Source organism: Amblyomma mixtum, chromosome 2, assembly GCF_055824585.1.
Source record: "Amblyomma mixtum isolate Tamu chromosome 2, ASM5582458v1, whole genome shotgun sequence".
Classification (NCBI taxonomy): Eukaryota; Metazoa; Arthropoda; class Arachnida; order Ixodida; family Ixodidae; genus Amblyomma; species Amblyomma mixtum.
In genome coordinates, this window is record NC_143013.1 from 320,418,447 (window position 1) to 320,440,051 (window position 21,605).

At 48.6% G+C, this 21,605-nt stretch overlaps 1 protein-coding gene across 2 annotated transcripts in view; it reads right to left on the reverse strand.

The window, feature by feature from the left end:
- The window catches only part of LOC149365148 (dorsal-ventral patterning protein Sog-like), a 396,279-nt gene that overhangs the window by 71,103 nt on the left and 303,571 nt on the right, over positions 1–21,605 (reverse strand). For both annotated transcript variants that reach the window (XM_089575239.1, XM_089575238.1), the window contains exons 6-7: positions 18,570–18,684; positions 1,745–1,886 (exon numbers count right to left, since the gene is read on the reverse strand). In XM_089575239.1, coding sequence (XP_089431365.1) covers positions 1,745–1,886; positions 18,570–18,684 — 257 coding nt within the window. The remainder of the gene's footprint in view (positions 1–1,744; positions 1,887–18,569; positions 18,685–21,605) is intronic.

Consider the following 21,605-nt stretch of genomic DNA (forward strand, 5'->3'; position numbering starts at 1 on the left):
TGTCGTGTGCTCCAAAAGGCGTCGTCAGGCATCCGTGGGTGACCTAATTACTTCGAACTCGCGCACTCTGACGTCATAACCATTTCGAGCAACCGAAAAGCGTGACACCTCTGCTGACAACTATCTGTCGACAACGATGAGACATCAAAGGCTTTCGCCATAAAAAGTTCAAAGAACCGCCGTGCGTCTCGTTTGTTCGCGTTATCTGAATACCGATCTGTATCAGACCCGCTGAAATGTCGCGATCTGGAACTGTTAGAAATCCGTCGAGAAAAACAAAGAGTGAAATTGTTTTTCCAGACAACTACGAATCAAATAAAAATTAACAAATAAACATATATTCATCCTCCTCAAAAACGCAGCCTGTGTTTCAGCTACAATACCACAATACTGCCTTATAAACCACGTTTAGATGGTTTCCAGAAGTTTTTCTTTCCTTATTGTATTAATCTGTGGAGTGGCCTTCCGGTCTGTGACGTCGCAATTTAAAATGTGAAAGAATTTGAACAATGTTTGGAATTGCAGTACAGGCAGCGAGAGAACTGGGAATTACCGATGACTCTGTTATTCGTCGTGTCTCCATCAGTTTAAGCGCTGCCGGTCACAGTGCCGTGTTGGTGTAAAGGCCAAGAAGCCAGCGCTCCTCCACCTTTTTGAGGCCTCTACAAGCGGGTGGGTATCGACCGTGAGAGGTTTGATACAGAAGAGATACCTCCCGAAAAGTAATTACCGAGTGTCCGCACCGTAGGGAAGTGTTTGCGGACTGTACTTAGTGGCCTTCCGCGGTGAAGCACGCTTTACAGTCAGGAAAAAGTAAAGGTGAGAAATTAATCTCCCGAGAAACTGGCTAAAAAAAAAGCACGCTGCTTTTTAGCTGCCAGATATTGGTGTGCACGTACCACATGGTGTGATAAGGTAGTAATTACTCATTGACATCCACCCAAGCGCAACCATACGGCTAAAAATGAAAGCTAAACAGCTTTCTCAGAAACTTCGTAGTTAAAGGAAAATTCGTCGTGGTCCGGGGTTCGAACCCGGGACCACCGCTTCACCGGAGCAGTCGCTCTAACAACCGGACCACCGGACCAGGACCAGGACGAATTTTTCTTTAACTACGCAGTTTCTGAGAGAGCTGCAGAGCTTTCCTTTGTAGCCGTATGTCTGCGCTCGGGTGGATCTCAATGAGTAGCTACTCCCGTATTACAAATCTACTCCACGTTGGGGGATTCCCTTAAACATTTGACTACCACATGGTGTGGGCATGCCCTGCCAATCCTGCTTTCCCACCCCATCCCACGCCCACTCAACCCGAGAGGACTGGGGGGCCGCCTTGCTCGGCTGCTTAACTCTCCAGTTCAAACGAGACAAGACAAGACAAGCCACAGGGATCCCTCCTAGTGATTGTGAGGGCCGGGCCCTTCAGGTCCGGTCAAAGCAATACTTCTTTTGTAAGTAGTCCTAAAAAATGTTTTACGCCACCACCACAATGAGTGCTTTCACACGTTTTTTTTTTTTTTTAATTAGTTGCTATGTCTGCGTTTCGCACTTTCACCATACTTTGTGATTGCGTATGGTCGGTGTCGGAGATTCTTTTCTTTTTTTTTACAGTTACTCTCCTGTGACGTGAAGGCTACAGTACTCTTTAAAAATAAATAAAAATTGGGTGAAGCAATTACTGTACAGAGCGCCATTTGATCCCAGCCAGCCCCGCGTACAGACGCAGCTCATGAAAGTGCGTACGCACCGGGTTCCAGCCTGGTGGCCTGCGTGATTCTGCCGGCGACCAGTCCGTTGGGGTGTGCTCCGGTGACCAGCGCCATGTGCAACTTCTCCTTCTGCAGCAGCCGCCGGTACACCTTGGGCACCTTGCTCCACACGGCGCACACCTGCGGGAGGGCACGAGGCAAAGTTAGTTTAACTATAGCCCGGCCCCAGCATGAGGCACGCCGCAGTGCACGGCCAACCTGGGTTCCTTGTCAAAAGTAACCAGGCTGCATGGTTTGCTTCTAGCTTGTATAGTGGAGCCCTTGTGGCTTTCCTAAAGATCAAAAGGTATTGGAAGGTAAGAAGACCCCCAGTCCTTACCTTTGACGACCATTTGAGCTTCAGGGAAGCTGTAAGGGCTCCACTGTACGAGCAAGAAGCAAACCATGCAGCCTGGCTACTTTTGACAAAGACGGTACACTGACATCGCACGGGCCTCTAGCATTTCTCCTCCATCGAAATGCGACCGCCGGAACGAACCCACGTCTTTCGGGTCAGCAGCCGAGCGCCACAACTAATGAGCCATCGCGGCGGCTTGCTAAACTAGCCCGTTCGCCCCTATACGAACTGTGTAGGCTGCCGAGTAACTGCGCGCCTCGTATGATCTGTACAGGCCCAGCTCTTGACACGGCCGGAGTGCTTTCAATGCCTAAGGCACGCGGTGGACGTAGAGGACCTGTGTGCTCTTACGCCTACGCCGAAACATAAGCCCCGCGTGCCCTGCTGCGAATAAGCCTGCCGTAATGTTCTAGCACTAACCCTTTTCGAACGCTGTCACCAGCGATTGAGCAGGCGACCGCACTATTCCTTTTTCTCCCAATTTTTTTTCTTTGCGTCCCGACGAAAAAGGGAAATATGAGAAAATTCGAATTGGGAGCTCGGCAGTTAGCATTTATTCGTGCACAGAGGAGCAATTGCTAGTCGGCGTGCAAGCATTCGTGCAGGCTTCCTTTGATCAATTAAACCAGGCATGTTTCTCATCACAGATTCCCTTTCGGTCACGCTGACTGAAGTGCGAATGCAGGTTGGAACATTTCATCTGTGCCGGATGTCGCCATATTTTTGCGGCGGCGCAAAAAGTTGTCAGGTCAAAGTTGTCAGGGGAATGCAGCTCGGCATTCCTGCAAGTATAACGATCGAACGCTACCTCGAGCAGCATCGTGCGATAGCAAATGAATTTAACAGGTACTTTCAATCCGTATACGCCCAGAAGGATAGTCATCTTGTTACCGAGCCTGCTGGGTATTTTTCTTCTATGCCTGATATCATTGTGAGTCGGGAAGGTATTTTAAGCTTGCTCCTTAACCTTGACGCTAAAAAAGCCGACAGCCTCGATAACATTCCTACAGTTTTCCTGCACCGTTACGCGGAATGGATTTCGCATTACTTGTTCCTCATTTTTAACGCGTCACTAGCACAGTGTTCTCTTCCGACAGACTGAAGGGGGGCTCGTATCATTCCCATATTCAAGTCAACTGATCGCCTCAGTGTATCCAACTACCGTCCAATTTCCTTGACCTCAACTAGTTGCAAAATATTGGAACATATAATCTGCCGACACTTGACCGTATTTCTCGAAGAAAACAAACTGTTATCAGACGCACAGCACGGGTTTCGGCGTGGTTTGTCGACTGTAACGCAGCTCCTTAGTGCATGCCATGATTTTTCACTCGCGATTAATAACAAAGAACAGATTGATGCTATATTTTTAGACTATGCGAAAGCATTTGATAAAGTGCCACATAATAAATTATTACAGAAACTTTACGACATGGGAATAAATAGCAGACTTATCGAGTTCATTAGGGCTTACCTAGAAAACAGGTATCAGTACGTCCAAGTTGACAAGTACTGCTCGGAGGCACTGCAGGTGACATCAGGGGTGCCACAAGGCTCGGTTCTGGGACCGATTTTGTTCCTTATTTATGTTAATGACATCGTAAAAGTCATACACAGTGACGTTAAAGGGACACTGAGGAGAAATTGAAGTTGGCTTGTATCGACAGAATACCAGCTTCTGATTACAAAAACGCCACTCATACAACAAAGCTCTTGTAACGTAGAAAAGAGCAAGAACCAAAATACAGGTATCGCCGCCACAGGCCAAACTCGCAAGTACAAGCGTGATGAGGTCATAGGACAAAACAGTGTTGCTAGAACCAATGGTTCTAGCAACACTAGAACACGAGAAGCCACAAATCACTTAGACGCAGCCAATGCATGCGCAAATCTTCTTGACGTCGCCAGATGGCACCACGTGCCCGGCAGCTGTGTGCGTGTGGCTACGTGTGGCGTGTTGCTCCTTGGATACGGCGCGAAGTTCGAAAGCAATGGGGGAAGCTCGCGAGCAATGTGTGAGGGTCGTCAAGTCCAAGCGCCGTGCTGGCATCTGCGACAAGCTCACCATCATCTGCTGATCAACCCCGAAGCCTGGATTTTCGTCGCAAAGTGTACGTAGGCCTAAGCGCCTCCATCGTCATTTCACGGAGGGAAGGCAACGTGCAAGGAAGTAACCCCCTCCCCCCCCCCCCCCCCCCCCCTCACCGAGCGGCTCTCCCGTCCGACCAGTCTCTCCCTCGCCCGGTTCTCCCCTGCAGAAATTCCTGGAACGTCATGGCGAAGGGAGTGAAGAGGCGACAACAAACGGACGAAGACCAGGTGCAGTGTGACAAGTGTGGGAGGTGGGCTTATCTGGAGGAGACTGGGTTTCAAGACCTGAAAACGGCGACGGCGAGCCCCTTCGTTTGCAAACAATGCATCATGATGGAGGGGTTGCACAAAGAGGTACTGGATGCGAACGCAGAGATGGAGGCGCTGAAGTGTGTCATCTTGCAGATGAAGGAGCAACTCCAACAGCAGGACCAACTCCTAGTACCTCCAGGCAGACCTCCACACAGGGACGATACCTCCGGCTCGCTGCACATCGATAACTCCTCAGAATCACCCACGACAGATAGGGAGGTTCAAGAGGAGCCAGAGGTGCGAAGGAAACCGCAAGGCGAGCTCAACCCACTTACACCGACCACAGAAAGGCCTGGGGTTGTGGATGCTGGCGTCCAAACGAATGGCATAGTGGCGGGTAATGAGCACGACCAGGCCTCGCCCAGCGGGGGCACCTCATATCGACCAGAGAGAGCCGGCAAACCGGCGAAGAAGGATAAAAGAGCCCAGAAATCCGGCCAGCGGGGCGACAGCGAGAGACATCTCCGCAGAGAGGACGCCGACTCGGTTCGGGAACCCAACGAGAGGCATGTTCTACCCGACTCCCCACGAGAAGTGTGGGTCGTTGGTGATGGAAATGCACCACGAATAGCCAGGGCACTACGACGGCAACTGGGAAAGGGTATGAGGGTGGAATGCGTCTATGGCCGCCATGCGACTGTAGCCGATGTGCACCGGAGGCTCACTCAGCTTCACAGTGAGCCCGGACACAACCTGCAGCTGCTAATCTTGCACGCAGGTGTGGCGGATGTGATCCAAGGTGCCCAGCCGGAAGCGGTCGTCAAATCAGTCAGGCAGCTTTTCGCCCCCTATGCCCAGAAGATGGCAATATGTTCCGTCCCCGAAGTGAGAACACGGGGAAAAGAGCCACGGGCGAAGGCAATGCTCCTCAACACACAGCTGAGGAAGCTGTGCGCCTCGGGGAATGCAGTGTTCGTTGACTTCTCCAAGCTCTTGGAGAGCGACGAACAGATGGCGCAGGATGGCGTACACTACCTGGCTGCCACAGCTCGCCAAGCAGCGAAAGAAGTGGCACTCGCGGCTCGACCTTTTTTAGGGTGGAGGCGGGAGCCTCGGAGCGGACGACCCAACCGACTGCATCCGAAAACACCGGCCCCAGGAAAAGAGACCCCCCGTGGACAAGCGGAACTGGCCGGAAGGAAACCAGCCGACGCGGTAGGGACAGCGGAACCAGCCCCAGCAGAGCCAGAAGCGTGGGCGAGCTCCGAAATAAGGACAGGCCTGACACAGGCGCCTTCACCATGGGCCCAACCGATGTACTGGGAGCAGCTGCACCCCGGGCCGCAGCTGCCGCCGGCGGCGGCCCCATGGCACCTGGGCACGATGCGGAGCAACGTGATGACATCGCACGGTGGCCCAGCCCCTCTCCAGGCGACGCTGCACGTCCCGCGATTGGCTCACCCGGGGGGAGCGCCCGGAGACCTTTTCCGTATGGTTGGCGACCTCGTCCGACACCACATCCTGCAACAGTTGCCGCGGCAAGCGCAGTAAGGTGCGAGCAGCAGCGTCGCCGCCCAGCACCTCGGTGCAAGAAGCAAAGAAGCTTCAGAGTCGGTTTTCTGAACCTTCACGGCGCTCGACGAGAACAAAAGTGGGCGGAACTGTACAACGCGCTTCGCACAGAGGAAATATCCGTATACGCGGTGGCCGAAACCCACCTCCGCGACCTCGAGGAGCCTCCCATCGACCCGAGCTGGTGTTGGGCGGGCAAGAACAGATTGGGTGAAAGCCGGAAAGGTGGATGTGTGGGAGTGATGTGGCGCCGTGAGTTGGAGTGGCAGGCGCAAGAGTGCAGTGATCGTGTGGGGCATGACGATGGGTGCAGTGACCACTTATGGGTGGTAGGTGATCTTCTCGGGGTCCCCACAGCGCTATGCGTGGTATATATTTCCGTCCGCAGCAGTCGTCCCGACAATAACCATGGTTTAGTGGAGTGCGTGTGCAGAGACGCCCGCCTGGTTGCAATTGACAGGGAGGTGATCATTCTTGGGGACTTCAACGGCCACCTCTCCGAGCTTGACGGTTACACTGACGCGAACGGTGACCTCCTCATCCGGCTGGCGGAACAGCTCCAGCTCAACATCGCCAATCTGGACCCGAGATGCGACGGCCAGTATACGTGGTGCGCCAGAAACAGTGCAACATGTATTGACTATGCGCTGCTATCCCCTCGTTTACTGAGCCTTCTGCAGCACCTCGACATTGATGAAGAGGGCCTGGTTAGCATGGGCAGCGACCATAATCGCCTGCGTCTGGACTTCAGCCGTAAACAACGTCGGAAGACTCGACCGCGACGGTCGAAAGCTCTCTACCTTCCGGTAAGACAGATGGAGGTCGTCGCCAAGGAATTTGAAGAGAGCCAGAGGCGGATCGGAGCCGCTACATACGACGAATACATGGAAGCCCTGCGTTCGATAATGCGCTCACACATGGTCCACAAGGGACATGGGCAAGCCTACAAGAAGCCATGGTGGGACAGGCAGGTGGCAGAGGCATGGCAAGCGCGCAGGGACGCGAACCGCGCCCACCGCAGGGCGGTGAAAGATAAGGACCCTGAGGCAGCAGCAGCGACATGGGACAGGTACCTGCAGCGCAAACATCAGATGCAGTCATTGGTGCAGGCAAAGCTGGCGGCCGCAAATATCAAACAAATGCAAGAACTGCGGGCAGAGGGCAAGTCGGCAGCTCAGAGGTTCTGGCGGTATGTCAACTCACTGGACAGGAAAAGGGAGGGGCCAATAGAAATGGTGGATAGTGCTACAGGACTGCCCATCACCGACCTGCAACAGCACGTCACTGACTACTTGTCAGCCCTCTATGGGCCACCAGCCCACACGCCTGAGCACAAGCTTGAGAAGACATTGTCCTCAGCTCCACCCCAGGACCAACCGGACATCACATGGGAGGTCGCACTGCCAGGCATGAATCGGGCACTGGGCCGCATCAGCGCTTGCACGGCCACGGGACCCGATGGAATACCAGCTCGCCTACTAAAACTACTCGGTCCAAACTCGAGGGAACAGCTTGCCGATTTGTTTACCACCATTATCAACGGCGGAGACATACCCGAGGACTGGCACAATGGCAGGGTGGTGCTCCTGCTGAAGCACGGCGGCAATGCTGCTCATATCGGCGACTACCGGGCCCTCACGGTCACCAGCGTGGTGTACCGAGTTTTTATGCAAGTGTTGAAAGCCTGGATCAGTGGATGGGCTGAATCAGCCCACGTCTTAACGGAGCTGCAGAATGGGTTTCGTCCGGGCAGGAGGCTAGAAGACAACCTCTTCGTACTCACCAGCTGCATAGACATCGCCAGGAAGGAGGGCAGGAGTCTCGTCTGCTGCTTTCTGGATGTCGAAAAGGCATATGACAACGTTCCGCACGAAGCTCTCTTCCACCGCCTTGGTACTCTGGGGGTGGCACCTCCACTCCTCGATACGATAAAGAGGTTGTACCGGGAAAATGCAGTCACAGCCTTATTTGGCAATGTGCAATCGGAGCGGGTCTGCGTGCACAAAGGGCTTCGGCAGGGATGCCCTTTGTCTCCCCTCCTCTACCTGCTGTATGTGTGCGGACTGGAAAAGGCACTTCTACAGGCCAACCTGGGATTCGGCCTTAAGTACAGCACCAGAGGAATTGACAACTCCAGCCGACTGCCGGGTCTTGCCTTTGCTGATGACATAGTAATTATGGGAGAAACACCACAGGATGTACAGAAAATGCTGGACGTTTGTGCCGTGGAGCTGCGAAGCCTTGGACTCAAGTTCAACCAACGAAAATGCATGGTTGTTCAGCTGGCGGGCGAGGCGACTGATCAGCTGTTGCTGATGCTGAACGAAGAGCCCCTGACAGTCGACACATCGTACAAATACCTGGGCATAAATTTGTGCGCTGAGACTGACATGTTCAGGCTGCACGAGGCCAAGGTCCGTCAGTCTGCACTCCGAGCGCAATGCATCCTCAGACGTCGGTGCCTGTGGGGGTGCCATCAGTACACTATGGTCCGCGACCTCTGGAAGCTCGCGCACGTACCAGGACTCACGTTCGCCAACGCGGTGGTCTGCCTCCCATCAGCCAACAGGAATTGGCTAGAGCGCAGACAGACAGAGGTCCGCCGCACTGCAGTCGGTTGTCATGGACGGGTGGCCAATGCAGCCATCCAAGGCGACCTTGGATGGTCTAGTTTTGAGGCAAGGGAGGCATGCAGCAAGCTAGAGTACCGCGGTCGACTCCAGTTCATGAGCCGCGACCGATGGGCTAGGCGGGTCTTTGAATATCTCGCTGCGACATGCCTACGCACTACATGGGTGAAGCGCCTCCACCGGATAGAAGGCAAGTATGGCCTTTTCCAGACACCCATAAATGCCGAATCAGCAACGGCGTGGAAACAGGAGGCAAGGAGACGGGTCCAAGAGCTGGAGAATAAGCAGTGGCTGCAGGCGCTCGCTGAAAAACCGACACTGGCTGTGTACCGCGAGTGCAAGAACAGCATCGGACCCGAAAAGATCTTTGACAACGGCCTTGGTAGCACACTGCTGTTTGAGGCCCGGGCCGGAGCGCTGCGGACACTGGTGTACCGCCGTCGCTTCGATGCAACATCAGAAGCACAGGCAGCACTATGCCGAGCGTGTGGAGATGTGGAGGAGACCATCGAGCACCTGGTGATGTCGTGCCAGAGACTCCATCCGATGCCGACAGAGGGCACCACATTCCCTCAGGCGCTCGGCTTTCACGATCCTGCGGTGGACGACGAGGGAGACAACTCCAGGCATAAGAGCGAGGGTGTGCTGCGAACCAAGCGTCGACTGACTCTTTGGTGGCGCACTGTGTCTAACCGCGCGAAACCGCAAAGTCGGATGTGAACGCGGTCGATGAGCGAACTCCTTGCTTTGAACTTTGCTTTTTTTTTTAATGTTTTTTTCTCTCCTTTCTTGTGCGATTTGATCTCGTTTTTTTGTTTTTTTTTTGTTTTTTGGTCTGGGTGCTCTCTTTAGTGGTGCCCGCCCGTTACAAAGGGTACGGCCTCAAGTATCTATCTATCTATCTATCTACGCGCGCGCCTGAAGCATCGGGACCAATCAGCGCCTGCTCACCGGCGTGAGGCTGGCTCCCGGTATTCCGCTAGTGGTAACAAGGTACACGGTATGTATTTGCGAGAACTTCGTTGACGACTTCGAGAACGAGATCCATCGTAACGCTGGCAAAACGCCAGTGCAAACGTAAGCGAAGCGACTGTAGCGACGGCCGCAATAGCCGATAGATGCCTTCAACGTGCGGCCGGCGGTAGCTTTCTTTTCGGCTGCTGCTAGGCCGCACTGCTGGCCGCCAGAAATCACGGAGTCTGCGTTACGTCATGTTCACGTCATGTTTCACGTCGCTTAGTCCTGTGTCGTCATAGGAGAATCCCAAGTTTGAATCAGAGCGGCGGGAAAAACTTTTCCAACTTCGAATCCAAATTTCTTAGAAATAAATGCATCTTTCGCTGCTGGCCAAGTGGCAACAAAGCCATGACATGCCGAACTATCGGATTTTGCTATAAAAAAATATTAATAGTGCTCTCCTCACTGTCCCTTTAAGATAAAGCTTTTCGCAGATGACTGCGTTCTTTACACCTCGGTTATATGTGCAACTGACCAAATTAAACTTAACAAAGCCCTTGCTGACGTTTCAGGTTGGTGCACAAATTGAACATGTTTTTAAATGCTGATAAGTGCTTAGTCCTCCGCATATCCAGGAACAAAACCGTTTTACAACATTCTTATTCTGTAAATGGCACTGCACTTAAGGAATCGCAGTCTGTTAAATACCTCGGAGTTACTATTACACACAATCTGAGTTGGGATTTTCATATTAATACAGTCTGCACCAAAGCCTTTAAATCTCTCTGGTTTATTAGACGCAAGCTTTCAAAAACCCCCATGCACGTGAAACTAGCAGCCTATAAAGCGTTGGTCCGGCCATGTCTGCAGTATGCCTCGTGTCTATGGGACCCTTATACAAAGAAAAATATTTCCAAATTAGAAAGGGTTCAAAGAACCGCGGCCAGATTCATTTGCAATAAATATAAACGCACTGACAGCGTGACAGAAATGATTGATTATCTTGGTCTCGAGACACTACGAGCGAGGCGTTCCGAATGCAGATTAAAATACTTGTATTTAATATATAACAATATAACAGACATCAACAATCATAATTTCATTACCCCTCACACACTACGCACAAGCTCGCGTTTTGATAACGGGAAAATGATTCGTGAATATAGCCCCCTAAATGATACCTTTAAGTATTCATTTTTTCCGAGAACCATACGCGCTTGGAATAAATTACCTAGGAATATTGTCGACAGTCCCAGTGCGCAAGAGTTCGTTACAAACCTGAAAATGCTGGGGTGAAGCTGTACTTGTATTCTTGTATTGTTTCTTGTATTCGTGTATTCTTGTATTCTTGTATTCTTGATTCATGTATTTGTTTTATGCGAAGCATATTACTAGAGCTGCACAACAGCCCGTCGAGCGCGGCGGTGGAGCTACCATTGACCTTTAGCGTGACCACGTGACACCACGTGACAACATGACGTCACAGCAGAGGAGAGATGGGTTGCCGGCTCGCGCGGTCGGCCGCGGCGGTGGAGGCTCCACATCAGAGGCGCGGCGGCTGACCATGTGACAACATGACGTCACAGCAGAGGAGAGATGGGCTGCCGGCTCTCGCGGTCGGCCGCGGCGGTGGAGGCTCCACATCAGAGGCGCTGCCTGCTGCTGCTGGGGGTACATCAATACAGTCTATAGGGAATGGTGGCGGTGGTGGAATAACTAAGGGTGTTTCCAATGTACTTTCCATGGGTGCCAAGAATGCTGTTGTAGCCGGTGCTGGGGCAGCGGTTGTACACTCTGCATTGAATTCACCGATGATCCCGTATATAGCTGCCACGGCAATCCTTGCTACACTTCTAGTGGTTGTATTAAAATGACCAAGTATTCAACCAAGGAAAGCCATGTATTACCAAGCCTAGCCATCAATATGCTTCGCTTCTGACTAGGCTTAACCTTAGCTAAGCCTCAGCCATTCTTTTTTTTGTGTCCACTCCTGCTTGGAGTCAGCCGACTCTGCAGTATTCCCAAATAAATAAAAAAAATAAAAACTGGCAGGGTGAAAGCACCGTAATGCTTCTCGATGAAAGGCTGGCTGGTGAAGAAAAACCCGAAAAGGTTTCCTAATTTGACCAAATTAAAGGGATGGTATGTGGGGAATTCGCAGCCAAAATATGCCACATCGTTTCGTGTCAGTGTTATAAATGGTGACGTCATCGGAGAATAAAGCAGCGACGGCGTTCTGACTTTGCCACACCGCCGGGTAGGGGATGTACGGCGGCGCTACAGTTCCAAGAAGCGTTTGCTTGGAGGAAAAATAGCAACGGCAGCAAAGGTAATCCCTACGAAGCATTTATCCCGGCATCGGGCAATGCACAACCGAGTGTGGGCGAGGGCAGCGGAAATCTCAAGTCTCGGCAACAATTACGTCATGACCGCGCTTCTCAGCGCATCTCCGACGCGGTGAGGAGAATCCTGAAGAATGTCGCGCCCTTAATAGGCGATTATCGCATCGTTTAAAATGCTGGTGTAAAAAAATACTTGGCATACTTTACCTTGAGGCTTGAATCTGGTCGAGTAGACTAAAGTAAAAAAAAAAACACTTCAGCTTCCCTTTAAGTACCTGAGATATTCTTCGTAGAATCCCCTTTGAATGTGCGAAGAAGCGGCAGTGATATATGTGTGTCAAGTTTAACTGACCCCCCGCCCCCTTCGTCGAGCGGTACCCGACTCTCATCAGATAATTAAGTTCTGATTGTACAGTGCCAGGAATCCATGTTTGTTATGTACCGTCCGCCTGATGGTCAAATCGATGCGCTTTTGGGGTTTTTAGACAGACTGCTAGATTTTGCACGCACGAATAAGTTGTGTCACTCTAGAGATAACTTTAACCTACTGCACCATACATCTATTGGTTCCCAATTAGCACTTCTTCATTTGCTTCGGTACAAAAATGTCATAACAGACCCCCACAAATAACTTCGATGTCCGAAAGTTTGCTTGACCTTTTCATGACAAAGAGTACGGAGGACTGTGTAACATCTGGTGTTGAGGCACATATCACCGACCACTTGCCAATTTATATGTTTAGCAAGCACACTGAACTACTGAAAACATCGAATCACTGCGAGTCGCACATTGGACAAGAAATAACCTTAAAACGCTAAATTCCCTTCGATCTCGAATTCAAAACGAAGACTATAGAGTCGAATTTTTGAGAATAGCAATCCCGATGGCACTCATAACATGTTTATGGCAATGCTGATCAGTATATACAAGGACTGTTTTAAGTTCAGAAAGGTTACGAAAAATCGTAACATACGTAAGCCATGGCTCACCAATGAGGGCCTGGGAATGGTAGAGAAGAAAAATGTTTCGTATTCAGAATCTTTGGGAACCAGAAAATGACCAGATATGTCCATATTCAAAAAATACCGCCACTTTGTAGCAAAATTTTTACGGAACATTAAAAATACTTACTTCGAGAATATATTAAGCGCAAACAAACCTCGCACCGATGTATTAGGACGTAAACTTAACGACTTCTGAATCGTGGTACACACAAAGAAAAAAGAATTAGAAACAACAGCAAATAGCAAGCCAGTTAAAGGCTTGGCAGAAATATACAATGACTTTTTTTTTTGTACATCTAGCCAAGTGCGCTTGTTCTAATCAGTCAACACGATACTTGGTTTCTCCGAGTGTGAGTAGCGCTGTTTTTTCCCAACAACTCCAGAAGAGGTTCATTCGGTTTTCATGCCGCTTAGGAATAGGAAAACACGTGATATCGACGGCCTCCGGATTAGGCCGTTAAATTTGTTCTAGACATCTTGGTGCCGCACTTACGCATATAAATAACGTTTGCCTCTCTGCAGGAATATTCCCCGAAAGCAAGCAGCTTGCCAAAGTGACAGTTCTTTTCAAAACAGGCAATAGAAGTGAGCTCTCGAACTATCGCTCCCTCTCGGCTCTACCTATCATTTTCAAAGGACTAGAATAAAATTATTTGCAAGCGCGTCAGTGCCTTCTGCGAAAAATATTCCGCTATATCACCACACCACTTCGGATTCCGTAATGGAATGTCATCTGAGTTAACTTTGCTCATTCAGAAGAAGTCAATATTGAATGGGTTCGAAGAGAGAAAAGGACGAGAAGATAAAAAAAAAAGTGGTGAGACCATATAAGCATCAACTTTCGCACAACCTTGGCAACGTGGCCAGGCGCTATGGCGTACAGGTAATCTTCTCGGCTCCAAACAAGCTCAAGAAAGAGTGCGGCCTAGTAAGCAGAACAATAGAGAACCAAAGAGGACGAAATAAAAAAAAAAGAAAAGGTCCAAGACATGCCATACATCGGGATTCATCCCGTGCAAAACGGGTGTGGTGTATGAACTGCCTGTTTCCTGTGGCAAGACCTACATAGGTCAGACAGGACGTTGTGTAAACGTGCGGCTAAAAGGACACGAGAAATCGCTCTCTGGGTCGAAGTCCTCGCATTTGGTGGACCATTGCCAGGGATGTAAAGAGTGTAAGCCGAATTGTGTGCCGGAATGTGGGCCAGAGTGCAAGAAAAAATGCAGTCCCCTTTATGCGCAAGCTGAAATTCTTTCACATCATAAAGAACAACTCGAGCGCGAAATTACGGAGGCTTTTTATATTTCGCGACAGGGAAATACATGCATAAGCGCACCGTCAATTTCCTTAACAGTAAAGGAGCTGGCATACCTGGACCACACGTGGAATTAATATCCTTTCCTTCCCTCCTTTTTTGTTTCTTTTTGTTTCGTTTGGGTAATTGGGTTTGCTCTTCGTGATTGTGACCATGAAGTTTCCTGTTTTTGCACCATTTATGTTACCGAGCACTCTTCAGATGTATCGCCCTCTAAGGTTTTTCTTGACATTATCATGTATGTTCCTTTGATTTTCTTCTCGAGATGGGTGTATATATCATGTGTTCTTCCATTAAAGTTTTAGTTGCGAAAAAGCGCTCGGGTTGTGTCTTCTCTCCTTTTGGTCCTCATTTTTGGCGCCTCATTTTTGGCGCTTACTACTAGAGTATTTTAACTCTAGGCTTATCTGTAGACTTGTCGAAAGGTTTAGAAAGTATTGATCACTCCACATTGTTCACTAAATTGCACCACAATGGATTTCGCGGCGTCCCTCTGACACATTTAAAATAATTAATACCTACAGCATCGGAAACAGAGCGTTGCCATTGGTGAAGAACTTTAATTTCTGGAAAGCTTAGCAGCGGGGCTAGCGCAAGGTAGCATTTTAGGTTCGGCATTATTCAACCCATACGTAAACGATAGAATTAACATCAATGACAACACACATTTCATACTTTACGCAGATGACGCAAGTATCTTACTACAGCCAAAAAATGTCATAGAACTTGGACGGCTAGCCAATACTACGCTTGCTTTGTTGTCTGATTGGAGTACGATTAACTCGCTAGAAATAAACACATAAAAAACAAAGGCCGTTTTATTCGCACCATTACAAAAGGCTGTAAACTTTGACATGAACTTATACCTTGCAAATGATAGGCTAGACCCCAAAAATCTTGGGAGCGATTTTTAATTAACACTTAACATGGGACGCTCATGTAGACCGTCTAAGTAAAAACCTCGCGAAGTCTTGCGGTATACTATCTCGACTTCGTTACACGATTCCTACAAGAATTAACGTTTTATTGTATAACGCCCTATCCTCTCCTCATCTAAATTATTGGTGCCTTGCATGGGAAACAACCTCCCGAAACAATTTTCAGAAACTATTTATTATACAAAACAAAGTTATCCGCCACGTCTAAAATGTTTCGTACGACGCCCACACCGGCGAATGATTTCCACTTCTTGATATTCTTCCTGTAATGCACATATACAAATTCAGCCTTTTGCTAACATGCCAACACAGCTTAAAAAATTCTCAAAACTACTTTCGCAAACTGTGCGACCTGACAAAAAACCCGCACCTTCCATACGACATCAGGCAGAGAGGAAGTTGGGCCCTGCCACTGTCTAGAACGAACCAAGGGTGCAACAGCGTAGCAATTCATCTTCCAAAACTGTTAAGTAATTTAGAGGATACACCACAGAGCTTGCAACTCAACCTAGTAGTGTGACTAACTTCCGGTCGTCAATGCCAATTTGCTGCGGTTGTGTCGATAATTTCCGAGTCCTGCATTTAACGGTGGCTTCATACGGTTTCTCGCACATATAATTCCATGGAGTCTTAAGTAACTCTGTTTTTTTTTCCTCTGCCGTGAGGCTACGGCACAGTGAACGTAGTGCGTTTTTTTATGATGTGCGTTATGGTAACATGACATGTGAAGTGTGTGGGTAGCTTTGCACTGTGCAACATATTACAAGGAATATTGCTTGTAATATGTCCCCTTGTACGCCTGTGAATAATAGTGAGCTTGACTGTGTGCAATGAGTGTGTCTACAACATATGTATAAGTGATCTGCTCTGCTTTTCCTCCAGACATCTTTAATTGAATTTAAGAAAAATGGCAACGCTAAAGCATGAAACAAAAGAAGACAAAACAGAACGGAAGCGCTGTGTGGTTGCATGCTTCAGCGCTGCTATTTTTTCTTAGACTCCAAATGCATCACCTAGCCAAAAAAGAAGTTTTTATTAAACAGCCATCATTGTTTCTTTGACAAGCTGTATGTCAGTGCTGTTCAACCTGTCAAATATATATAAGAGCAGCAACCTCGTCAAGCTGCTAATCAGCAGCTTTTTGTTTTCTTGCCCTCGCGTTTTTGTATCTTTTTAAAAAAGCTGCGAAATTGAATTGAATAGTGCGGGAGCTTTCTGCCAAGACAGGCAGTTGTCGAAACAATTGCTTCGTACCTGTGAAAGGCGGGCAGCAAAGAAGCTTACTTCCTTTCACGCCTTGCCTGCGTGGCTGTGAACGTGAAACAGGGTGTTCGCGTTAACACTAATGGCGTATGTATTTCATTCGGCGATCAGGAGCATCGCAAAGAATCCGCGAAACAACGTGAAATCTGCCGCGGTGGTCGGGACATCGAATAGAAACTCCGGATGTGAATCAAAATCATCCGTTGAAACCCGCTTTTAGATTCGCGGAGCAAGAAAAAGTGCTCTGGATCGCCAGTTGGAACACGCCGTAAGTTACATTCAATTACATTTTGTAGTGGCCCATCGCTGCATTCGATATAAATTAAATAAACTAAATAAAATAAATTAAATCAGATTATAAATTGCTCTCTGAGCAATGACGCTGAAGCGCCTGCTCTCCGCATGCATGAAAGCGGCGTGTTGCTATGCGTGCCTTTTGGCTACTCTCGGCCCCGTAACTCCAGTTTTTGCCTGGCTGCAGTAATTTTATATCGAACAGCCTGTTTTTAAAAAAACTATTTTGTCGAGCATATTGTACGCTCGTGCCACGTTGCCTCTTTCATGGCGATAGCTATCGCAAGGTATTCTGCGATGTCGCAGCGGCCGTCGTAGTGCGCCGTAACTGCCCTGCTACCCCGAGGCAATGCTGCCTGCAGGTGGCAGGACGGGCACCGGAGCAGTGTCCCTTAACACCCTCGGTCCCTGTCCATGAATTCTTCTCTCGTTCGGCTTTCGCGTCACAAGCAGGGGAGAGGAACGCATGCAGCATTCTTTCCTCAACTCAGGCCTCCACACTCACTCATCGTCAGGCAGGGGAGCGAAAAAAGGACGCACGGGGGAAGACCATGTACGGCCGCCGTTGTGAGCGCTGTGGCATCGGACTGCACAAAGTGAGCGCAGGAAGGAAATCTGTCCCACCAACAACACCATTACGCGCTCTCTAGTGTCCAGATGAGAAGGAAGGAGCATGAAAGAGCCCAGAAGTGACAAGCAGAGGTTAGGTATGCTGCCGCCTTTCTGAATGCACCTACGCGCAGGTGACCATAACGTCTCTAGCTGTCACCTGCCTTCTCACACCCGATCAATAAAGCAAACAAAGAATTGTTAATCATGGAAAGGAAAAATATTCCGGGGAGGCACTTTGTTGACCTAAAGTGCGGTGAGGCGAAAGCCTTAAGCGCAGTGTTGCTGCTTGTATCAGTGACGTGTGGTTAACATGTTAAGCTTCGCCTGTAAGAGTGGAACGCGATAGCGTTTTGCAACGCTGCCAGGGAGTCCACAGAACGCCATCGCCCACTCGGCTCTATGCCTTGCTCGATGGTAAATTTGTTTTTGAGGAAAGGGAATGCATCTCTCTCTCTCTCTCGCATATCTCAGTGGACACCTGAACCTCGCCGTAAGGGAAGGGAGGAATATGGAAGTGAACGAAGACGCCGTATTAGCTGGACGCGCCTTTGTTCATTCCAAACCATCGAGCTGGCATGGCGGAGTGGTTAGCGTGCTCGTTTCGCACTCCGGAGTCCCTGGCTCGATTCCCCAACTCGGCAAATTTTCTACTCGGTTTTATTTATTTATGTGGTCTGACTAGAAAGGTTAATTAGGCTAATTGATCGTTAACATTGTTCTAATGCCATGCATCATGTCCTGTCACTTACCCCTCAAGTAATGGAACTCTCCAGAATGTTCGACAGAATGTCTGTGAAACATCTAGAAACGTCTAACTATTAATGATGGTTAATGATAGTTAAGCATGACGTGCACATTTCGTGATACTAGTTCAATTATGGTTAGTGATAGTTCACGTGATCTTAACTAGTACACTGATTAATTAGTGTTAGTTAAGGTACAGGTGCAGTGCAAAGTCCCACATGGCACTTAACTACTACTAATTTCCAGTTAGTCATTTAGTCCTTAAGTACAATAATAAAATCATGAAATCCCTTTGCCTTCCGATTGCACTCGTTAAGTATCGATTGGCTACTGATTGGCATATGCCCATATAAGGCATGCATCCGAAACGCGGGCACATTTGCTAACACGTCTTGGTCACGACAGCATGAGGCATTAACGGCTTTCGTCTTAGAAGAAAGTACAAACAAACCTGGCTGTTACCGCCGCCGCTGTCGGCGAAGAAGGTGTTCTTGTTGGCCACATCGTGCTCCTGGACGATGTATCCCTCCTCGTTGGTGATGAGGATGCTGATGACGGGATCAGGACTGCAAAGTAGCGAGAGAAGGACGACTCGCTAAAAAGGAAAGGTGCAAAGGCACCGGGAGGGTGACAGAAGCAGAAATGAGCTTAGTTTAAGGGAGGAGGGACACAAAGCCACAAGAAAATGACTTGGAAAAGCAGTGATGAGTCAAGGCTGATGAACGACTATGCGCTCTCTCAAAAGCATGTCCCCATAGCGATCAGTGACCGCCAGCAATATCCGGGCGCGTTTACGTGCAAAAGACATGGGGAAATAGCTAGAACCGTGCTATCCACCCAGTCATTAATTATGCAGTGCCATTTTGAACTACGACGCAAAACTACCTGCCTCAGTTCGCTGCTGTTTCGAAAGTAAGTTTGGTTTACCTCCTGCATTGCACCTCTTGTTCACTTGAAGCTTCTTCCGCCAGGCGCCACTATAGTTTGTAGGGCTGCACTCGGCAGTCGATTTAACGTAATATGAGCCAGGAACCTAGGCTTGTACGCGCTCCGAATGAGTCAAAGCACTGCTACTACTGATGCCACACTATGTTCACCCATTCGGTGGTGTGCTTTATGCGTAGATTGATAGCTGAGAAATATTATAATTATAATTATAATATATATATGCTTCGCAACAATATATGTTTAAAAAATTTCTCCTATTTTCGACTCTTTCAATTCCAATGAGCGGTTGAACTAGACCATCACCATCATCAGCCTGACTACGCCCACTGGAGGGCAAATGCCTCTCCTATGTCGCTCCAATTAACCCTGTCCTTCTCCCATTGCGGCCACCGCATTCCCGCAAATTTCTTAATCTCATCCGCCCACCTAACTTTCTGCCCCCCCCCCCCCCCCCCCTCCCTACTACGCTTGCCTTCTCTTGGAATCCACTCCGGTACCCTTAAGGGCCAGCGGTTATCTTGCCTTCGCATTACATGCCCTGCCCAAGCCCACTTCTTCCTCTTGATTTCAACTAGGATGTCATTAACCCGCGTTTGTTCTCTGACCCACTCCGTCCGCTTCCGATCTCTTAACGTTACACCTATCATTTTTCTTTTTATATCTCGCTACGTTGTCTTTAACTTAAGCTGAACCCTCTTTGCTAGCCTCCACGTTTCTGCCCCATAGGTGAGTACCGGTAAGATACAGCTGTTGTATACTTTTCTCTTGAGGGATATTGGTAAACTGCCATTCATGATCTGAGAGCCTGCCATATGCGCCCCACCCCATTCTTATTCTTCTAGTTATTTCCCTATCATGATCCGGATCAGCGATCACTACCTGCCCTAAGTAGACATATTCTCTTACTACATCCAGCATCTCGCTACCAATTGCGAACTGCTGTTCCCTTGCTAGGCTGTTGAACATTACTTTGGTTTTCCGCATGTTAATTTTTAGCCCCACCGTTTTGTTCTGCCTGTTTAACTCATTGATCATGCTTTTCAGTTAATGTCCTGAGTGGCTTAGCAAGGCAATGTCATCATCGAATCGCAAATTACTCAGGTATTCTCCATTAACTCTTATCCACAACTCTTCCCATTTCAGGCCCCGGAATACCTCCAGTAAGCAGGCGGTGAATAGCATTGGCGAGATCCCTGCCTGACACCTTCCCTTACTGGAATTTTATTGCTGACTTTATGGAGGACTATAGTAGTTGTGCATTCGCTATAAATGTCTTCCAATATTTTCACATAACACTCTTCCACACCATGATTCCGCAATGCCTGCATGACAGCTGAGGTTTCCACTGTCAAATGCTTTCTCGTAATCAATAAAGGCTATATAGTATAGGAGTTGTTTACAGTCTGCGCATTTCTATACCACCTGATTGATAGTGTGAGTATGGTCTATTGTCGAGTATCCATAACGAAAGGCTGGCTGGTCATTTGGTTGATTTAAGTCTAAGGTTGTTCTGACTCTATTAGCGACTACCTTAGTAAAAACGTTCAGGGGGCACTGTGGCTCTCTGAAGTGCTGCAAGGCGAAAGCGTTTCCTGGCGCACTGGTTTTTTATTTATGTTCACACTTTATTTTTTTATCTTTTATTTTTATTTCTCTTCTTTTCTATTTTCTTTTTATTTTTGTTTCTTGTCTTATTTTTATTTCTTTTATTTTATTCATGAAACCAATGCATTCACTAGTTGCGCATTTATTCATGCTCAAAATCTGAGCCTTCGTGGAACATGCAAGACCGCAACGTTGAACCTGTTGTTTCGCCCAGAATTCATATTAGCCGAATGTTGCTGCAGGTAACGGACATTTACAAAGAATCGGACCTTTTACCGGATTGGTTTCCTCTCCTGATGCGGTGTATATCAATACCGGCCTTATAGTTCTAATATGTTTACTATCATGTTTGTGTCACGTAGCGCCTACCTAGGTGCTCTATGAATAATTGTTTATTTTGTGTGTGTGTGTGTGTGTGTGTGTGTGTGTGTATACACACACACATATGCATATATATCCTTTCTGTACAAAACCATGTAAATAAATACCATGACATAAAAAAGAGCTTTCGTGGCGGATTGGTAGCGTCTCCACTTCACATGCCAAAGGCCCTGGTTCGATTCCCAGCCTCGACAGAGTTTTTTTTAAGTAGTGACGCCGAAACGCGGACACATCTGCCGGCACGGCTGCTAACGGCAGTATGAGGCATTAAAGGCTTTCGCCTTAATACCTTGTAGGCAACGGACAGTAAGCTGATCGGTCTGTAAGCCGGTAACCTTAGCTCTTTTAACAAGGAGGAGACCTAATGTTAGCTTACTGTAATAACATAATGATAATTAAACGCCCCCGTAATTCTTCACACCAATCATCTGCGAACCTTTTATTTCTCACCTTCACCCCTATCCTTGCTGAAAACCGAAATGTTGCCCCGTGCACACTTCCGGGCTACCACGTCGCCGCTCGTGGCGTACAGAGATATGGTTAGAAAAGCGCA